At 41.4% G+C, this 17,463-nt stretch overlaps 1 protein-coding gene across 2 annotated transcripts in view; it reads right to left on the bottom strand.

The window, feature by feature from the left end:
* Positions 1-280: 280 nt before the first annotated feature.
* The window catches only part of LOC117534738 (nuclear receptor ROR-alpha A-like), a 103,865-nt gene continuing 86,682 nt past the window's right edge, over positions 281-17,463 (bottom strand). For both annotated transcript variants that reach the window (XM_034198987.1, XM_034198988.1), the window contains exons 2-5: positions 4,603-4,688; positions 2,900-3,041; positions 2,109-2,365; positions 281-1,641 (exon numbers count right to left, since the gene is read on the bottom strand). In XM_034198987.1, the coding sequence (XP_034054878.1) occupies positions 1,354-1,641; positions 2,109-2,365; positions 2,900-3,041; positions 4,603-4,688 (773 nt within the window). In that variant the 3' untranslated portion in view covers positions 281-1,353. The remainder of the gene's footprint in view (positions 1,642-2,108; positions 2,366-2,899; positions 3,042-4,602; positions 4,689-17,463) is intronic.

Consider the following 17,463-nt stretch of genomic DNA (forward strand, 5'->3'; position numbering starts at 1 on the left):
TTCTAGCAGGTTCTTCCTCTGCAGGAAACAGACTGGATGTCTGTGAGCGCAGAGGAAGAACCTGCTAGAGGACGAGCGCTCCTTCCTCTAGCAGGTTCTTCCTCTAGCAGGTTCTTCCTCTAGCAGGTTCTTCCTCTAGCAGGTTCTTCCTCTAGCAGGTTCTTCCTCTAGCAGGTTCTTCCTCTAGCAGGTTCTTCCTCTAGCAGGTTCTTCCTCTGCGCTCACAGACATCCAGTCTGTTTCCTGCAGAGGAAGAACCCAAAGAAACGTGGCTCAGCCTCTCTGCTAATGGATGTGAAAACAAGGAGCAGCGTCTCCGGGTAAAGGATGGGGGTTCTTATGAAGCGGCTCTCACGGGAGAATCATTCCCACTCGGCTCCAATTAGCAGCTGCTCATTACACAGGGGTTTTAATGAGTCTCTATTTTAAACTTCTTTGTGTCTGAAAGTCTTTGTGCTTTTTGTTCCTGCATCTCTTCTTCTTCTGCTGTTTCCTCATCTTTAGCCTTACACTCATCTTTCGGTTCGTCGGAGCACATTATCAGAGCTGAGAGGGGGAATCAAACCATTGCTTTTTAATCATGCTTTTCTGAGAAGAGCCTGTCGGTGCTTCCGTCTCTTTGCTCCCAATGTTTCAGGACACTAATATTAACACGTTCATTTCTGCCCTTTTTTCTTTTTGTAGGACGTTGGTTTTGTGTTTTGTTATGTTCTCTAAATAAATGTAAATGTAGGCCTCCACCTTGGGCTGCTCTCAGAGTCGTGTCTCCTTATTCCTGCTAGAGTGCTTTATTTGATGTTGGTATGCAGCGTGTTGATTATTCTCTCAGAGCTAAGTGCTCTGTGTCGCCTCGTGTCTGCAGAACATGTTTTTGTCAATTCTCCGACCGTAACTTCGTAATAAACCTTCAGTGTTTGCCATCAAGCTCCAGCTCTCCCGTCTCTCTGTGTGTCCATTACAGTGATCGTATGTTGTTGTTGTTGTTGTTAAGGTTTTTTTGCCAGGTTAGTTTGAAAACTATATATTTATGGAGTTTGTTTTTCAAGTTGTTTTTGATTCTCAGTGTAATATAAGTCTGTTACATCTCACCTGTAAAAGCAACAGTATTGACCAACTGTTATTATAAATCATTTATGTAATCAAACGTTATCCTCTGGGTGATGTATCCTTTACTTTTGAATCCTTGTAGCTCCCTCAAAGCAATGTGTCGGATACTTCAGCTGCTTCTGGGCCTTAAGACACAGGAGGGGTTCAAACCTCTACATTACCCAACATGCATTACAAAAGCATCTTTGTGTCAGACGCTCGCTGCCAGCTAAAGCCCACATTTCTCTGTCTAAATGTGGAATGTATTTAAGGCATGGGCTTCTCACCGAGTTCAGCCATGGACAGTGAGGAAGGGTCTCCATCGCTGAGGGGGCAGAGCGGGAAGAAGCCGTTGTTGGAATTTAAATCGCTCAGAGGCTCCGGTTTGATGCCGTTAATATCGAGACCCGACTGATCAGGGGACGGCTGGATGTCCAGGTAGAAACCCTGAGTTTCTCCTCTTCCTCCTCCTCCTCTTCCTCTTCCTCTTCCTCTTCCTCTTCCTCCTCCTCCTCCCCCTCTTCCTCCTCCTCCTCCTCCCCCTCCTGAGTCTGCCTGTTGTGGAGGAGAAGCTCTTATAGGTCATGTGAACTTTTGGTAATTCATGTCAGAATTCAGAAATATCGCTGAACAATTACAGAGGCTGTGCCATTGACTTACATTGGAAAAGAGACGTCCGTACATCCTAATACGAATGCTTGAATAGCCCTAATTTAAATCATTAGGATCCAAAAATGTGATTGGAGGCGGTGCTTACAGGTGAGAGGCGGGGTTTAATGATGGGAGGCGGGTTAAAGGAAAAACTGCTTTATTGGCCAAAAGATTCCCGAAGTTACAGATATTTTTTTACGTCAGAGTCAGGACATTCAGGCCCCGCCTCCGATGCTGTATCCTGTTCTGCATTTTGCCATATTTCACATTGGGACACACCAAGTTCAGAAATACCCGTTGTATGACCCAACGACATGGCCTTTTGACATGTCTCAATGAATGCATCAGGGTGTAGAGTAAAGACCACCAACCTTTGAAGACACTGACCCTCCTTCAGGGGAGTTTTGCACCATGTATCCCTCGTCCTGCAGCTCTGTGATGCTGGAGGTCGGGGGGCCGTAGAGGGGGGAGAGCTGCTCGGCCTCCCCCAGGATCGGGGTCTCAATGCTGGGGAGAGTCAGGAGGAGAGAGGGTCCCTCCTGGTTCTTCTGTTGCTGGAGGAGGTGTTTCTGAACCTCAGCGTACAGACTGTCCCGCTGCTTCTTCGACATGCGGCCGAACTTCACAGCTGGGATTGAGGAAGAGGGGGAGATAACTGAGTAAGGAAGTATTATGTAAGGGATGTTCTTTTCCCCATAAAGACCAAGTCGCTGCACATTATCCCGCTTATTACAAGGCCAGATAAACAAACGAACGACTCAACCCCCAATATTAATTTAAATGATTTTATTGACTAAAACATGATCCTATTTCTTCCGCTAAGAAAAATAAAACTCCGTGCCACAGCGCACCAACAGCTGGAACTGCGACAACAACTACTTTATGGCAGCACCGTCCAAATCTATGTACAGTTTCTGATTGACTAAAAATCGATGCTAGATGACTTCCAAGTGCGTTTGATAGTTGACGCCAAGGGACCCTGACATAACGTCAATATAGGACGAGTTGGGAGTAAGAACGTGTTGGTTTCTTTAGGTTTGTGTGTGTGTGTGTGTGTGTGTGTGTGTGTGTGTGTGTGTGTGTGTGTGTGTGTGTGTGTGTGTGTGTGTGTGTGTGTGTGTGTGTGTGTGTGTGTGTGTGTGTGTGTGTGTGTGTGTGTCACCGTCTCTGGACATGCCCACAGTCCGACACTTCTGCAGACGGCAGTGTTGGCAGCGGTTTCGGCTCGTTCGGTCGATCAGACAGTTTTTCTGTCGCGGACACGAGTAGCTGGCGTTGCTTTTCTGACTGCGTCTGAAGAAACCCTGAGAGAGGAGGGGAATGTTAAATAAGTGCAAGACAAGCGGAAGAGATTTTTATTCTACGTCATAAAATACGTCAGTAAATACCCCACTGGTGAATTTAAAAACGGCGGTTGCTAACAAGAGTCTAAATGAGACGACTAAACGTCATCAGGCACAACATTAGCCACCTTTAGCTTAGCATAGTAATGTGAAGTCATGTGACCGTGCTGTAGTTCCTTTATAGCCTAACATTAGCCACCTTTAGCTTAGCGGTGGTGACGTGAAGTCATGTGACCGTGCTGTAGTTCCTTTAAAGCCCAACATTAGCCTCCTTTAGCTTAGCGGTGGTGACGTGAAGTCACGTGACCGTGCTGTAGTTCCTTTATAGCCCAATATTAGCCACCTTTAGCTTAGCGGTGGTGACGTGAAGTCATGTGACCGTGCTGTAGTTCCTTTATAGCCCAATATTAGCTGTCATTAACGATAGCTTTTTACTTGACTAAGACTCTTTCTAAGACATTCAAATTATATTTTTTTGGAATCATGTTTCTGTGCTCCACTTTCCAGCGTTCCCTTAACAAGCTCTCCTCCCATCATGCTCTCTGTTCTGTGTTTGCATGCTGATGATCTCGTTGGCAGTGAAATGAGCCTCCAGCTGTCCGACAGCAGCTGAACACACTTTGTGTTCCGGGGAAAAGTTTCTGAGCCAGATGAAAACTGAACGTCAATGTTTGCCTGATTCTGCTAATAAGACTCTGAGATAGAGAAGAAGGAGCTGAAGGAGAACAGGAATTGAGTTTTTTTTGTAAATCCCAGGATATGAGATGTTACACCAGACAGAAGCATTGCTATTGTTAATATCTGTGCAATTCTACACATAAGTGAAGTATAAAAAGGATAGAGCACATTATATACAACACGACTTGCTTTACAGAGGATTTAAAGCACAATCAAACCAACGATGAAATGATTAAATAACTGAGCCGGCAAAGTTATAATGCTTTTTACAGTTAGCCAACTGGACTTTTATCCATTAAACAAATGTAAAACACATAAAGCATTGTGAACATTTGAAAAACAATGTCATTAAACTGTATGATATCTCAAAACCTTAAAAAAAATGAAAAAATATATTTTTTCTTACAGAGAGGAAACTAGGGCCCGATTCCAAACCACACTTTTATGTGTTTTTTTCAAACTCATATCTTTTTTGTTAACATATTTTTGTTATAAAATATGATGTTTATAAAGCTGCTTAGTTTTTGCAACAGTGCCTGTAAATATACAACAGTTTTACAGTTTTCTAGACTAAACATGAGTAAATTATCCGAAGATAAACAACAATACGAGGTAACATGAAGTTGTTAACATCTGTATGTCGATATTAAATGTCTATCTTGTTGTGCAGTTTATCAGTGAATGTTTTGCAGAAACTATTTGTAAACAGTGTGTTTCATGACAGAGACGTGCAAACGGAGGGGTAGTGTGTAGGGGGCAGTTTGGAATTGGGCCTAAATGTTAAGGATGAACAGGAAGTTAGAGGATATACAGGAAGTGATGAAGAGGAAGGGGCGGGGCTTACCTTACAGCCCTCACAGGTGATCACCCCGTAGTGGATCCCCGAGGATTTATCTCCACAGATCTTACAGGGGATGATTTCAATCTGAGCTGCAGACACACAGAGGTTAGAGGTAATAGCGTCAACATAAAATCAACCAGCCATCAGTCATCACATCTAGATGGCAAGAGTACACACATCCTTTACTCAAGAAGAAGTACAGATACTCGTGTTTAAAGATACTCTAGTAAAAGTAGAAGTACTGACTAAACTTCTTTACTCAAGTAAATAGGCTTTGAAATGTACTTAAAGGTGGGGTAGGTAAGTTTTAGAAACCGGCTCGAGATACACTTTTTGCTATATTCCATGGAATGCTCTTAACATCCCGATAGCAATGAATATCTTTGACAACAAATCCATAAAAAAATGTCATCTGTGGAAGCCGTAGTGCTGTAAAAAGCACGACCAATCATCTGAGCCGGCCCGGTTAAAAGTAACTGGATGGCCTACCTGCCTGTCGGCCTTCCATCTGTGCACAAACTTATCTCGTGCCCTCATTGGTCATGTGCGCGTTCGTGTGTGTTGGAGGAGGGGCTCTATGAGGAAGTGGCAGATTTCTTCCGGCTGTGTATTTTCAAATTCTAGCGCACTCGAGCTGGTTTCTCCAAAATGACCTACCCCACCTTTAAGTAAAAAGTACCCATAACTAGCAGCTGTTTTAAAGAGTACCTGACCTCCCTTTATATTAATAGAACAATAATGTCATTGTTAGCTAATGAATGTTTCCATGCTGAACAACGGCAACATGACAACGTTTCCATTGGTCCCTCTTCTTTAGAGAAGAGCAGGAAATGATGGATACACGGATCGTGTTCAAATCAATAGACACGCAATGACTCTAAAGAATAATGATCACGCACCAAACACACATTCAAACTAAAGTTTTTCTCAGATCTACTTCATATAGTAAACAAGTCTCTTCACTCAGGTGTTTTTCCACAGGCCCTGAAAACTGCAGTCATTAAACCGCTCTTAAAAAAGCATAATCTAGATGCTTCAGTAATGAACAATTACAGGCCCATATCAAACCTCCCATTTCTAGGTAAAATCATTGAAAAAGTAGTTTTTCAACAGTTGAGTAATTTCTTGAATTTAAATAACTGTTTCGATGTGTTCCAGTCAGGCTTTCGTCCAAACCACAGCACTGAGACTGCTCTTGTAAAGGTCTTCAATGACATCCACTTAAACACAGACAGTGGCAGAACTTCAGTGTTAGTATTATTAGATCTCAGTGCTGCGTTTGACACTGTTGACCACAGCATATTACTAGACCGACTGGAAAACTGGGTGGGACTTTCGGAAACAGTTCTGAATTGGTTTGAATCCTACTTAAAGGACAGAAACAACTTTGTTTCTATAGGTAAATACACATCTGAGTTGACAAATATGACATGTGGGGTTCCTCAAGGCTCCATCTTGGGGCCTCTTCTCTTTAACATCTACATGCTACCACTGGCTCAGATAATGAAGAACAACAAAATAAGTTACCATAGCTATGCAGATGACACACACATTTACATAACAATTTCACCAGGAGACTATGCTCCAATTCAAACACTGAGTAAGTGCATTGAACAAATCAATGACTGGATGTGTCAGAACTTTCTCCAATTAAACAAAGATAAAACTGAGGTAATGGTTTTTGGAGCCAAGGCAGAACGTATAAAAGTTAGCGCTGAGCTTCAGTCTGCAATGTTCAAAACAACAGATAAAGCCAGACATCTATGTGTAGTCATGGACTCTGACCTGAGTTTCAACAGTCACATTAAAACTGTTACTAAATCAGCCTACTATCACCTAAAGAATATATCTAGGATTAAAAGACTAATGTCACAGCAGGATTTGGAAAAACTTGTCCATGCTTTTATCTTCAGTAGACTCGACTACTGCAATGGTGTCTTCACAGGTCTCACTAAAACATCTATTAGGAAGCTGCAGCTGATTCAGAACGCCGCTGCTCGAGTCCTCACTAACACTAAGAAAGTGGATCACATCACTCCAGTTCTGAAGTCTTTACACTGGCTTCCTGTGTGTCAAAGAATAGATTTCAAAATACTGCTGCTGGTTTATAAAGCACTGAATGGTTTAGGCCCAGGATACATTTCTGACCTCCTGCTAAATATGAACCATCCAGATCTCTCAGGTCTTCAGGGACTGGTCAGCTTTCTGTCCCCAGAGTCAGAACTAAACATGGAGAAGCAGCGTTCAGTTATTATGCTCCAAATATCTGGAACAAACTCCCAGAAACCTGCAGGTCCGCTGCAACTCTGACTACTTTTAAATCCAGGCTGAAGACTTTTCTTTTTGTCGCTGCTTTTAATTGAAACTGAGCCGTTGTGTTCATCAGTAAAGTGGAACTTCTGTGTTTTCATATCTTAAACTGCACTATAACTTTTTATTCATGTAATTTTTATTCATGTATTTTTTGTTTTAATGTTTCTTTTATTATCTTTTTTTTAAATGCCTTTGTCTGAATGTCTTTCATTTTTGTAAAGCACCTTGAATTGCCTTGTGTTGAAAGGTGCTATATAAATAAAATGGCCTTGCCTTGCCTTGCCTAAAGGAACCAGCCTGTTTGGAAAATGAGAGAAGTAGAAAGTACAGGTATTTGGGTTCAACATGTAAGAAGTAGAAAGTACAGGTATTTGGGTTCAACATGTAAGAAGTAGAAAGTACAGGTATTTGAGTTCAACATGTAAGAAGTAGAAAGTACAGGTATTTGAGTTCAACATGTAAGAAGTAGAAAGTACAGGTATTTGTGTTCAACATGTAAGAAGTAGAAAGTTCAGGTATTTGGGTTCAACATGTAAGAAGTAGAAAGTACAGGTATTTGTGTTCAACATGTAAGAAGTAGAAAGTACAGGTATTTGTGTTCAACATGTAAGAAGTAGAAAGTACAGGTATTTGTGTTCAACATGTAAGAAGTAGAAAGTACAGGTATTTGAGTTCAACATGTAAGAAGTAGAAAGTACAGGTATTTGGGTTCAACATGTAAGAAGTAGAAAGTACAGGTATTTGTGTTCAACATGTAAGAAATAGAAAGTACAGGTATTTGTGTTCAACATGTAAGAAGTAGAAAGTACAGGTATTTGTGTTCAACATGTGAGAAGTAGAAAGTACAGGTATTTGGGTTCAACATGTAAGAAGTCAAAGTTAAAAGTCGTCAGAAAAATAAGTAGTGGAGTAAAGTACTGATACCAGACACATTTACTTGAGTACAGTAACAAAGTATTTGAACTCCAATACTTCTCACCTCTGGTTATAATAGAAGCAGGAAAGGAGGGAAATAAATAAAGACAAACACTGCATCTGCATTTGCCAGATGCAACTAAAAGTAAATAATCCCAAGATAACAGAGAGTGTTTATTTTTGCAATTTATGAAGAAAAAAAACAAAACAATGTGGAAAAAAACAACTGGACATTGAAAAGATTAGGACTGAACGAGATTAATAATTTTTGGGATGTAACATTTCACTAAAATATAAATCAGATTATGTCCCTTTCATCTGCCAGACAAATTGACATTATAGAAAACACAGGCCGTGTATTTATACACTCAGCAGACTGTAACAGATTGACAGCTCTGAGAGGATATATCAGGGGTCGGCAAACCCTGGCACGCGTGCCAGGGGTTGCCGACCAGCATTGGCACGCGGCACCGTAACCAGTGGCACACTAGGAATAAGTGGAATAAGTGTGCAAAATATTTAAATTGTATTTTCGGATCCTGAACGAGACCGCCGCCAGAGCGCGTCTCCCCGTTACCTGCAGAAGGAAGCCATGCACGCAGCGCAGCCCCGCTCTCTTTAACTCCAGGTGACTTTCTGCCGCTTTCCTCTGTGGTGCTGATCATTTCACCACGGAGGAAAGCACTTCACAAATTGTAGGAGCTGTACAAATGCCGCAGTTTTTGCGTGGCTGTGTCTTTAGTGGAAAACCCAGGGGCGATCTGCTCATCTCTCATCGAAATAATATGCTACAAAGGGGCGGACTGGCCACCTGTGTGTTGAACTTTCCTGTCGCCTCCCAGACCGTAGTGGAGGAGGGCAGAAGCAACAAGCTTCAGGTTCAATAACCCACTTTAGCTTCAATGACTGGAGAGAGGCGAGCTCTTCTTGGGAGGCCGTTGCATTTATTTAGCTGTTTTTCTGTTTCACAAAATACATCACAGACCTCTGATAGTTGACGATCGTCAAGCTCCTCACCCCCCCCCCCCCGTTGATAATTCTCGATCGTTGGCACGCTGATAACAATTTTTTTTTTAAATGGCACTTCATATCAAAAAGGTTGCCGACCCCTGGGATATATTAAGCAGAGGGAAGTTATACACACACACACACACACACACACACACACACACACACACACACACACACACACACACACACACACACACACACACACACACACACACACACACACCCTCCCTATTTGTCTGCAGAAACACGTCTGGCTATAATCTGCTCCTGGATCAAATGTATGTTATTAATCTTTCTCCAAAACAACACCTTGAAAATGTAAAAAAAAAAAGTGTAGGATTAAACAACACATCCTCACTCCCAGGTCGGCCTATGTTGACGTTATGTCAAGTCCCCTGTCGGCTTTTTCCAACGCAAGGGGGGGGCCTTAGCGTCCATTTTCAACGCAAGGGGGGGGCCCTTAGCGTCCATTTTCAGCTTTCCGGGATGTCCATATGCTTCTATGGGCGCTCATGGAAGCACGGCATTCGTTTGTGTCGACTGCCCTTAAAGGCAATGTGAGCGTCCATTCTCATTGGATAACGGAGAATTGTACACCCGGAAGTAAGTATTCCCCTTACTGTCGATTGATTTTACAGTGATATCTGCACTACTCATCGACTAAAAACACCAGATTATCCTTGTTAATTACACAACATTGATTGGTTTAAATTGTGTGCAATGCTTTTGTATTTTTCCCCTTCGATTCGGAGAAACAAATATTTTTTCTGAGTAAAGGATGGCAGAAGACACTACACTACCCAGAATCCCCAGCTATCGTTTGGACTACACCATGTGCTCTGTTTGACAAACCCCGTGATAGTCCTCAAGCTCTGTGATTGGAGAGTGTGCTCCGAGGGTTACGCCGAGCCTCGAACAGCACTTGAAATGGGATGGAATCACGGCAGACTGTCCAAAACTGGATTTGAACGGGTCCACCGCGTCCCCCCTCCCCCACCCCGTCCCCAGAACTACACATGCTGGCTATTCTGTTTCGCAACATGTTCTGTATCTATGGCACGTCTCTACTGGGAGTTGTAGTTTTAAAAGACGTTTTCGTATTTCCCATAATAAGAAGTTGCCGGTATTAAACTGTGTACATCCCTGGAGGTTTAGGGGATAGGAAACACTCACATTTAAAACATATAATTAATAAATGGGTGAAAATTGCTTGTGCCCATAATGGGCAGCATTAATATATATACACACATGCCAGCTAAGGTCAGAAGAGCTTTATTTAACAGCTGGTCTTATGTTTGTGACCCCTGTTGTTAATTGATAACATTACATTACATTACATTAATTGATAAGCCTGAAACATGCACTTGTTAAGGTTCAGAGGCACATTTTGCAAATATGGCAGTAGCCATCGATCAGCTTAAGATAATATATACTTTATTGATCTCGAGTTGGAACATTTGCATTACATCAGCATGTGTAACAGTTAAATATGCAGTGGTGTTTATTTGTAAATCATTTAGTATAATCACACAAATTCTGTGTTTTATATTCAACAATTCTGTGTTCTTTATTTATTGATTGTTCAATACCTGACAAGGTCGGAGATGAAATATCTACATACATCTTATAAGAGTATAATATATTATGTATAATATCAGTTAAAATAAGTGCTTCAACATAGTTAACATTGCTGGAGGTACGCACAAATATTGATAGATGTCTTGTAATGCACTATTGAGGAACCTGCGACCCAAGTTTTTCATTCAATGCATAACTACACCATAGTTGTGTAGGCCTATATGATATGTCAATAAACCTTAGAAAACCTTGAAATCTTGAAAGGGATGTGCAAAATAGTCATTATATACAGTCTTTAATGGACTATTAGTAGAGAATAACGAGTAAGTAATATACTTTATAGCAGGGGTACTCAAATACAAATCTTAAAGGTCCAAAATAAATGTTTCAATAAGACAAAGGTCCGTTTATTACGGTCATTCAAACTTTTAAACAATTGCAACAAGATTCTTAACACGAGGTTGCAAAAACAAAAATAATCTGTATGCAGCAGTTTTCATTGTTATTGTGTCTGTGCTTGACCCCTCAGAGTCGCAGAGCTGCACAGTTATGAATAAAGGCAGCTGCACCCTCTTTCATTCAGCATTCCCATTATTGCTTTATAAATGTATTCCCCCTTGTGTGTCCACTGAGGTTCGTCAGGCCCAACACATCTTCAACAAACTCCCCCTTTGCCTCATCATACAAACTCACAAACACCAGCAACTGAGCATTGTCAGTGGTGTCAGTGGACTCACCCACAGCTAAGGAAATGCACTGTGCATTTTCTATTCCATCACAAAGCTGATGAATCAAATCACCAGCCAGTCTTTATGTTCTTCTGGTTGCTGTGGAATCTGAGAGGGGATTTGCTTGACCTGTTATTTCCTCTTTGTGTTTGCCTTCAACATGGTGTCCATCACTTCAGTCATGCATTCTTTTATACTTCAGTTATTATCCAGTGGAAAGCCCTTACCTACTGGCCTAGTTACATCAAAGTGGTTACTTTCTGTTGGCTGGGCAGTGTAGTTTTACACACCGTCTGATTTGACTTTCTCAGGACTTAAAACTGTTTTTTGGGGGCAGACCCCCTCAAAGAAAACAATATATTTACACACGTAAGGTCATCATCTTAATAGTTGTGTATGCTCATCCGTGAGCAGAGCATCAAGTTGACATGTCTATTACAGCTGAATGCGGCGATTACCATCTTGTTCAGCAAAACGCCTCACAAACGTATTAAGATCAACAGCTTTAGTGCGTTTTGATTCAATGCTGAGTACAGCCACACTGACAGTCTCTTCTCTGTCAGTGTAGACCGCAAATACCTCATTCCTTCAGCGCTTGAGTCCGAATGCTTCTCGTTTTGCGCCGTCCAGTTCAAAATGAAATCGCCGCCAATCATATGTCCACGCTCGCGCCAGGACCGGGGGAGGGGTTACATGACGCGCATCTTGTGCTGCATTCACTTGCACTCGGACATTAGAGACTTTCTCTCATAAATGTCCGATGAGCCACAACTTTTCTTTTAAAACAAAGCTGCCAACTGGGGTGGCAGCTCGGGTGGCAAGGCCTATTTTTAGGGTGTCAGTTGCCGCCCCGGAAGGTGAAACTAGGCTACTAGCTACAGTACAGATGGAACTAGATGAGCTGTTAACTCTCGCTCTGAATTTTTTTTTTTAAATTCTCGCTCTGACTTAGACAGGTTGAAAGAGATACACACATTTTTCCCACCCGCATTCCGCGAAGACCCGCCCTACTGTGCCTCTGATTCGCAGATTGTTTGGGGGGGAAAAACGCTGACTGGATGCTGAATGTGATTGGACCAAAGCGTTGACACACACAGGTGGAACACAGTGGAACAGTCAGACATGCAGAGCGCTGTTTGCAGTGGACATAGCGGAGCATTTTGACTCGTTGCGAATGCGTTGTGGCGATGTCTCACATATAATACAGAGAGATAATACATATGAAAAGTATAATTTGCTCAGAGTCCGGAGACAGTGGTGGTTCGGTCCGGATCCGGACCGGAGTCCGTAGTTTGAGGATGCCTGGTGTAGTCCAAACGATAGCTGGGAATTCTGGGTAGTGTAGTGTCTTCTGCCATCCTTTACTCCGAAAACATATTTGTTTCTCCGAATCGAAGGGGAAACATACAAAAGCATTGCACACAATTTAAACCAATCAATGTTGTGTAATTAACAAGGACAATCTGGTGTTTTCTAGTCGATGAGTAGTGCAGATATCACTGTAAAATCAATCGACAGTAAGGGGAATACTTACTTCCGGGTGTACAATTCTCCGTTATCCAATGAGAATGGACGCTCACATTGCCTTTAAGGGCAGTCGACACAAACGAACGCCGTGCTTCCATGAGCGTCCATAGAAGCATATGGACATCCCGGAAAGCTGAAAATGGACGCTAAGGCCCCCCCCTTGCGTTGAAAATGGACGCTAAGGCCCCCCCCCTTGCGTTGGAAAAAGCCGACAGGGGACTTGACATAACGTCAACATAGGCCGACCTGGGAGTGAGGATGTGTTGGATTAAACCAATACATTTATTTTGATCATATTAACATGTTGGGTATTGTACGTTTAATTCATACAAAAACAAAACCTAAAAACATTTATTCTCGTAAATGTTGAAGCCTCATGTTGCCTGCTCTCTGCTGTCCATCTAAAAACTGAATTTGTAATTACTTTTAAATAACAGTTTTCTATAAATGACTTATATGTGCTTTATAATATGAAATATGTCAATAAAGTTGATTTAAATGAAGCATGTTGGTAATAAACAGACGTGCACATTTCAGATTATATTCTGTAGGAATGTTTCAACAAGAAATTCAAACCTCTCTCAAACAAACACACACACACACACACACACACATACACACATACACACACACACACATACACAAACACACACACACACACATACACAAACACACACACACACACACACACACATACACAAACACACACACACACACACACACACACACACACACACACACACACAGTAATTATCTCTGTGAGTTCATCCCGTCTGAATTCATCAAAGCCAGCGTCTGTAATCAGAGCAGAAGATATTTTTACACCGTGCCGACAACCCAAACATCTGCTTTGTTTGCCTTGTAGCACACACACTCCTACACACACACACACACACACACACACCCCACACACACACACACACACACACACACACACACACACACACACACACACAATGTCGTCTCATGAATGCGTGGTGCAGGAAAAGCCTGATACATTGCTTCAGATACATTTCTATCAGTAATGTTCAAATAAAATCCAATCTAATGGCAGCTAGAGCTTTCCTCTCCTATTTGTAAATTGTATCAGTCGTTTTGTATGCTTAGTTTCAAGCTAAATGAACACTATCTTTGGGAAACAAAAGATTTAAAGAGGTGCACGATTCTCTGGGCAATCTGTGCATAACGTAGACTAATGCCAACTATTCTGACGATCAATTAATATAAGGTTAGTGATCTTGAAATATCTCTAAATACTGATACTATACCAGCTTTTAGTCAGACCGTATGTATCGTTCCTAAAGTTGTGTATCCTCCACTCGGTTCTGACACAATCAGAGAGGGAGCGAGGAGGAGGGACTCTGAAATATGTCACGGTTTGGAAAGATAGATCTGGACTTTGTTGCATATTTGTCCCAAATAGTTTGGGGAGTTTTTGTATGTATTATATATCTGTATTTTTAATCATATTTTTCTTCCATTTTAGGGCTTTAAAATTGTATTTTTTTCTATTATTCTGACTTAAAAAAACATATCTTACAGTTATTTTTCACATTTCTTTCGGATGTGTCTCATAATAATCCGACATTTCCATCAACATTAAACTAAATTCTTGCATTTTTCACATTTTCTTTTGCCAGTTGTCACATATTATTATTCTAATATTTTATCAATTTTTTTTCTGGACATTTCTCAAATTTTGCTGCAAATTCTTTAACAAGTTTTTAAAAAATGTCCTCCGGTATGTCCCTCATCATCATCACCTTCATCCTCACCTTCATCATCATCATCATCCATCAACATCCCTCTGTCTATCAGCTCAGTTTACTTCGTTATCAGGAATAAAACGTACAGCGTAAAGATCTGGGGCCTCATTTATAACGCCGTGCGTAGGATTCATTTGGGAAGGTTGCTTACGTAGTAGAAATAAAAAAAATACGTACAGAAATGTTTCGACATTTTCTGATTCACCAAACATTGCGTACCGGCGAGGAAAGTGCGTACGGCACAAATGATTTTATGTGCTTTTTTAACGATAAAATTGTTACTCTTAGAAACTAAATTAATGACCTCTTGCCTTTGACCAGTATAGTGTTATCAACAGCTCCCGGAAACGTAAGTTCTAATATTACACTAGATAGTAAACTAGAATGCTTTTCAGCCATAAACCTTGAACAATTAAATTCAATGATTCTCTCTTCTAAACCATCAACGTGTATGTTAGACCCAATTCCAACTAAGCTGTTGAAGGAAGTTTTTCCATTAATTAGCACTTATTTATTAAATATTATGAATATGTCTTTATTATCAGGCTATGTTCCACAATCATTCAAAGTAGCAGTGATAAAACCGCTTCTTAAAAAGCACAACCTCGATCCAGAGGTTTTAGCCAATTATAGACCTATTTCCAATCTTCCGTTCCTCTCAAAAATTCTTGAGAAAGCGGTCGCAAAACAGTTGTGTGATTACTTAAAAAACAATGATTTATTTGAAGATGTTCAGTCTGGCTTTAGAACACATCATAGCACAGAGACAGCTCTGGTTAAAGTCACAAATGACATTCTAATAGCCTCTGATAAGGGACGTGTCTCTATTCTTGTTTTGCTCGATCTCAGTGCTGCATTTGATACTATCGACCATGATATCCTATTGCAAAGACTAGAGCACTTAGTTGGCATACAGGGAACTGCTTTAGGCTGGTTTATGTCCTATCTATCTGAACGCTCTCAGTTTGTACGTGTCAATGATGAATCTTCCACGCAAACCAAAGTTAGCCATGGAGTGCCACAGGGCTCAGTGCTCGGACCTATTTTGTTCACATTATATATGCTTCCGTTAGGCAATATTATAAGGAATCATTCTGTAAACTTTCATTGTTATGCGGATGATACTCAACTATATTTATCAATGAAGCCTGATGAAATTAATCATCTAAATAAAATTCAAGACTGCCTTAAGGACTTAAAAACGTGGATGACCTTAAACCTTTTGATGTTAAACACGACCAAAACTGAAGTTATTGTACTCGGCCCGAAGAATCTACGAAACAAATTATCTAAAGATATACTAACTATGGATGGCATTAATTTGGCCTCCAGTGAGACTGTAAGGAATCTTGGTGTTATATTTGATCAGGATTTATCCTTTAACGCCCACATAAAATCAATTTCAAGGACCGCCTACTTCCATCTACGTAACATTGCAAAAATCAGGCATATCTTGCCTCAAAACGATGCAGAGAAACTAGTCCATGCATTTGTTACTTCAAGGCTGGATTATTGTAACTCCTTATTATCAGGGTGTACCAAGAAGTCAGTCAAGTCGCTTCAGCTGATTCAAAATGCTGCGGCTCGTGTACTAACCAGAGTTAGGAAAAGGGACCACATTACTCCTGTTCTGGCTGCCTTACACTGGCTCCCTATAGAACACAGGATAGAATTTAAAATTCTTCTTCTCGCCTACAAAGCCCTTAATGGGCAGGCGCCATCTTACCTTAAAGAACTCATTATACCCTACTGTCCTACTAGGGCATTGTGTTCCAAGAATGCAGGGTTTTTGGTTGTTCCTAGAGTCTCTAAAAGTACAATGGGAGCCAGAGCCTTTTCTTATCAAGCTCCACATTTGTGGAATCAGCTTCCAGTTTGTGTTCGGGCGGCAGACACCCTATCCGTTTTTAAGAGTGCGCTTAAGACCTTCCTTTTTGATAAAGCTTATAGTTAGGGCTGATTAGATTCAGCCCCTAGTTTTGCTGATATAGGCTTAGTTTGTCGGGGGACATCTTACTTCTTCCTTCTCTCTGTCTATACCTGTGTACTCTCATGTTCCGATTAACCCAGCTTCCCCAAATGTCTTTCTTTTTGGTGTCTATATACGCCGGGATCCGGAGTCATGGATGATCCTGCGGTCCTGAGTCCTGGATCGCGAGCCCTGGATCTTGAGTCGTGGCTGTGGTCCTGGATCATAAGTCCTGGATGGATATCCTCGTGGATTCATCTTCCTATTATACACACATGCATTTCCAAACATTTGGACTACCTATGTTGCAAATGTATTATCTTTTCAATTTACACACGGCATCTATTGCACGTCTGTCCGTCCTGGTAGAGGGATCCCTCCTCTGTTGCTCTCCCTGAGGTTTCTCCAATGTTTCCCTTTAAACAGTGGGTTTCTCTGGAAGTTTTTCCTTGTACGATGTGAGGGTCTAAGGACAGAGGGTCTAAGGACAGAGGGTCTAAGGACAGAGCGTGTCGTATTGTCATACTGATATTCTGTACAAACTGTGAAGTCCACTGAGACAAATGTAACATTTGTGATATAAATGAACTTTGATTGATTGATGGCACTTCCTACGCCGGTTTCCCTTTATAAATCACAATCGACTCGAAATGCGGTGCAGCTTTTGCGGGCTTCACGTAACGCCCATATTTGCCAATAAATAGTAAAAAAAACGCACATTCATTCATTCTGACTGACTTTATGAAGGAGATCGCAGGAAATGACGACAGAACAGCTAAAAAAGACATCTCACACCGTGTCAGATTGTGGTTATTTTGGGGAGGTCGAGATAAATCATATTGTTTGGTGGATGCAGTTTGAACCAGAGTAGCAGCATGGAGGTCGGATCGTCACCAAAATAAATAAATAAGTGGTCCGAAAAAGGTTAATGACAAAAAGAATACACATAGCCTTCCTCAGGCAGTGTGTTTGTACCGGGGACAGGAGACCCCCTCCTTGATGAGAGACTGTAAGAAGTGACCGGGGAATCCCTCCGGAGTGGAGTCATGACGACTGG

This window comes from Gymnodraco acuticeps, unplaced genomic scaffold (assembly GCF_902827175.1).
Source record: "Gymnodraco acuticeps unplaced genomic scaffold, fGymAcu1.1, whole genome shotgun sequence".
In the NCBI taxonomy this organism is placed as follows: Eukaryota; Metazoa; Chordata; class Actinopteri; order Perciformes; family Bathydraconidae; genus Gymnodraco; species Gymnodraco acuticeps.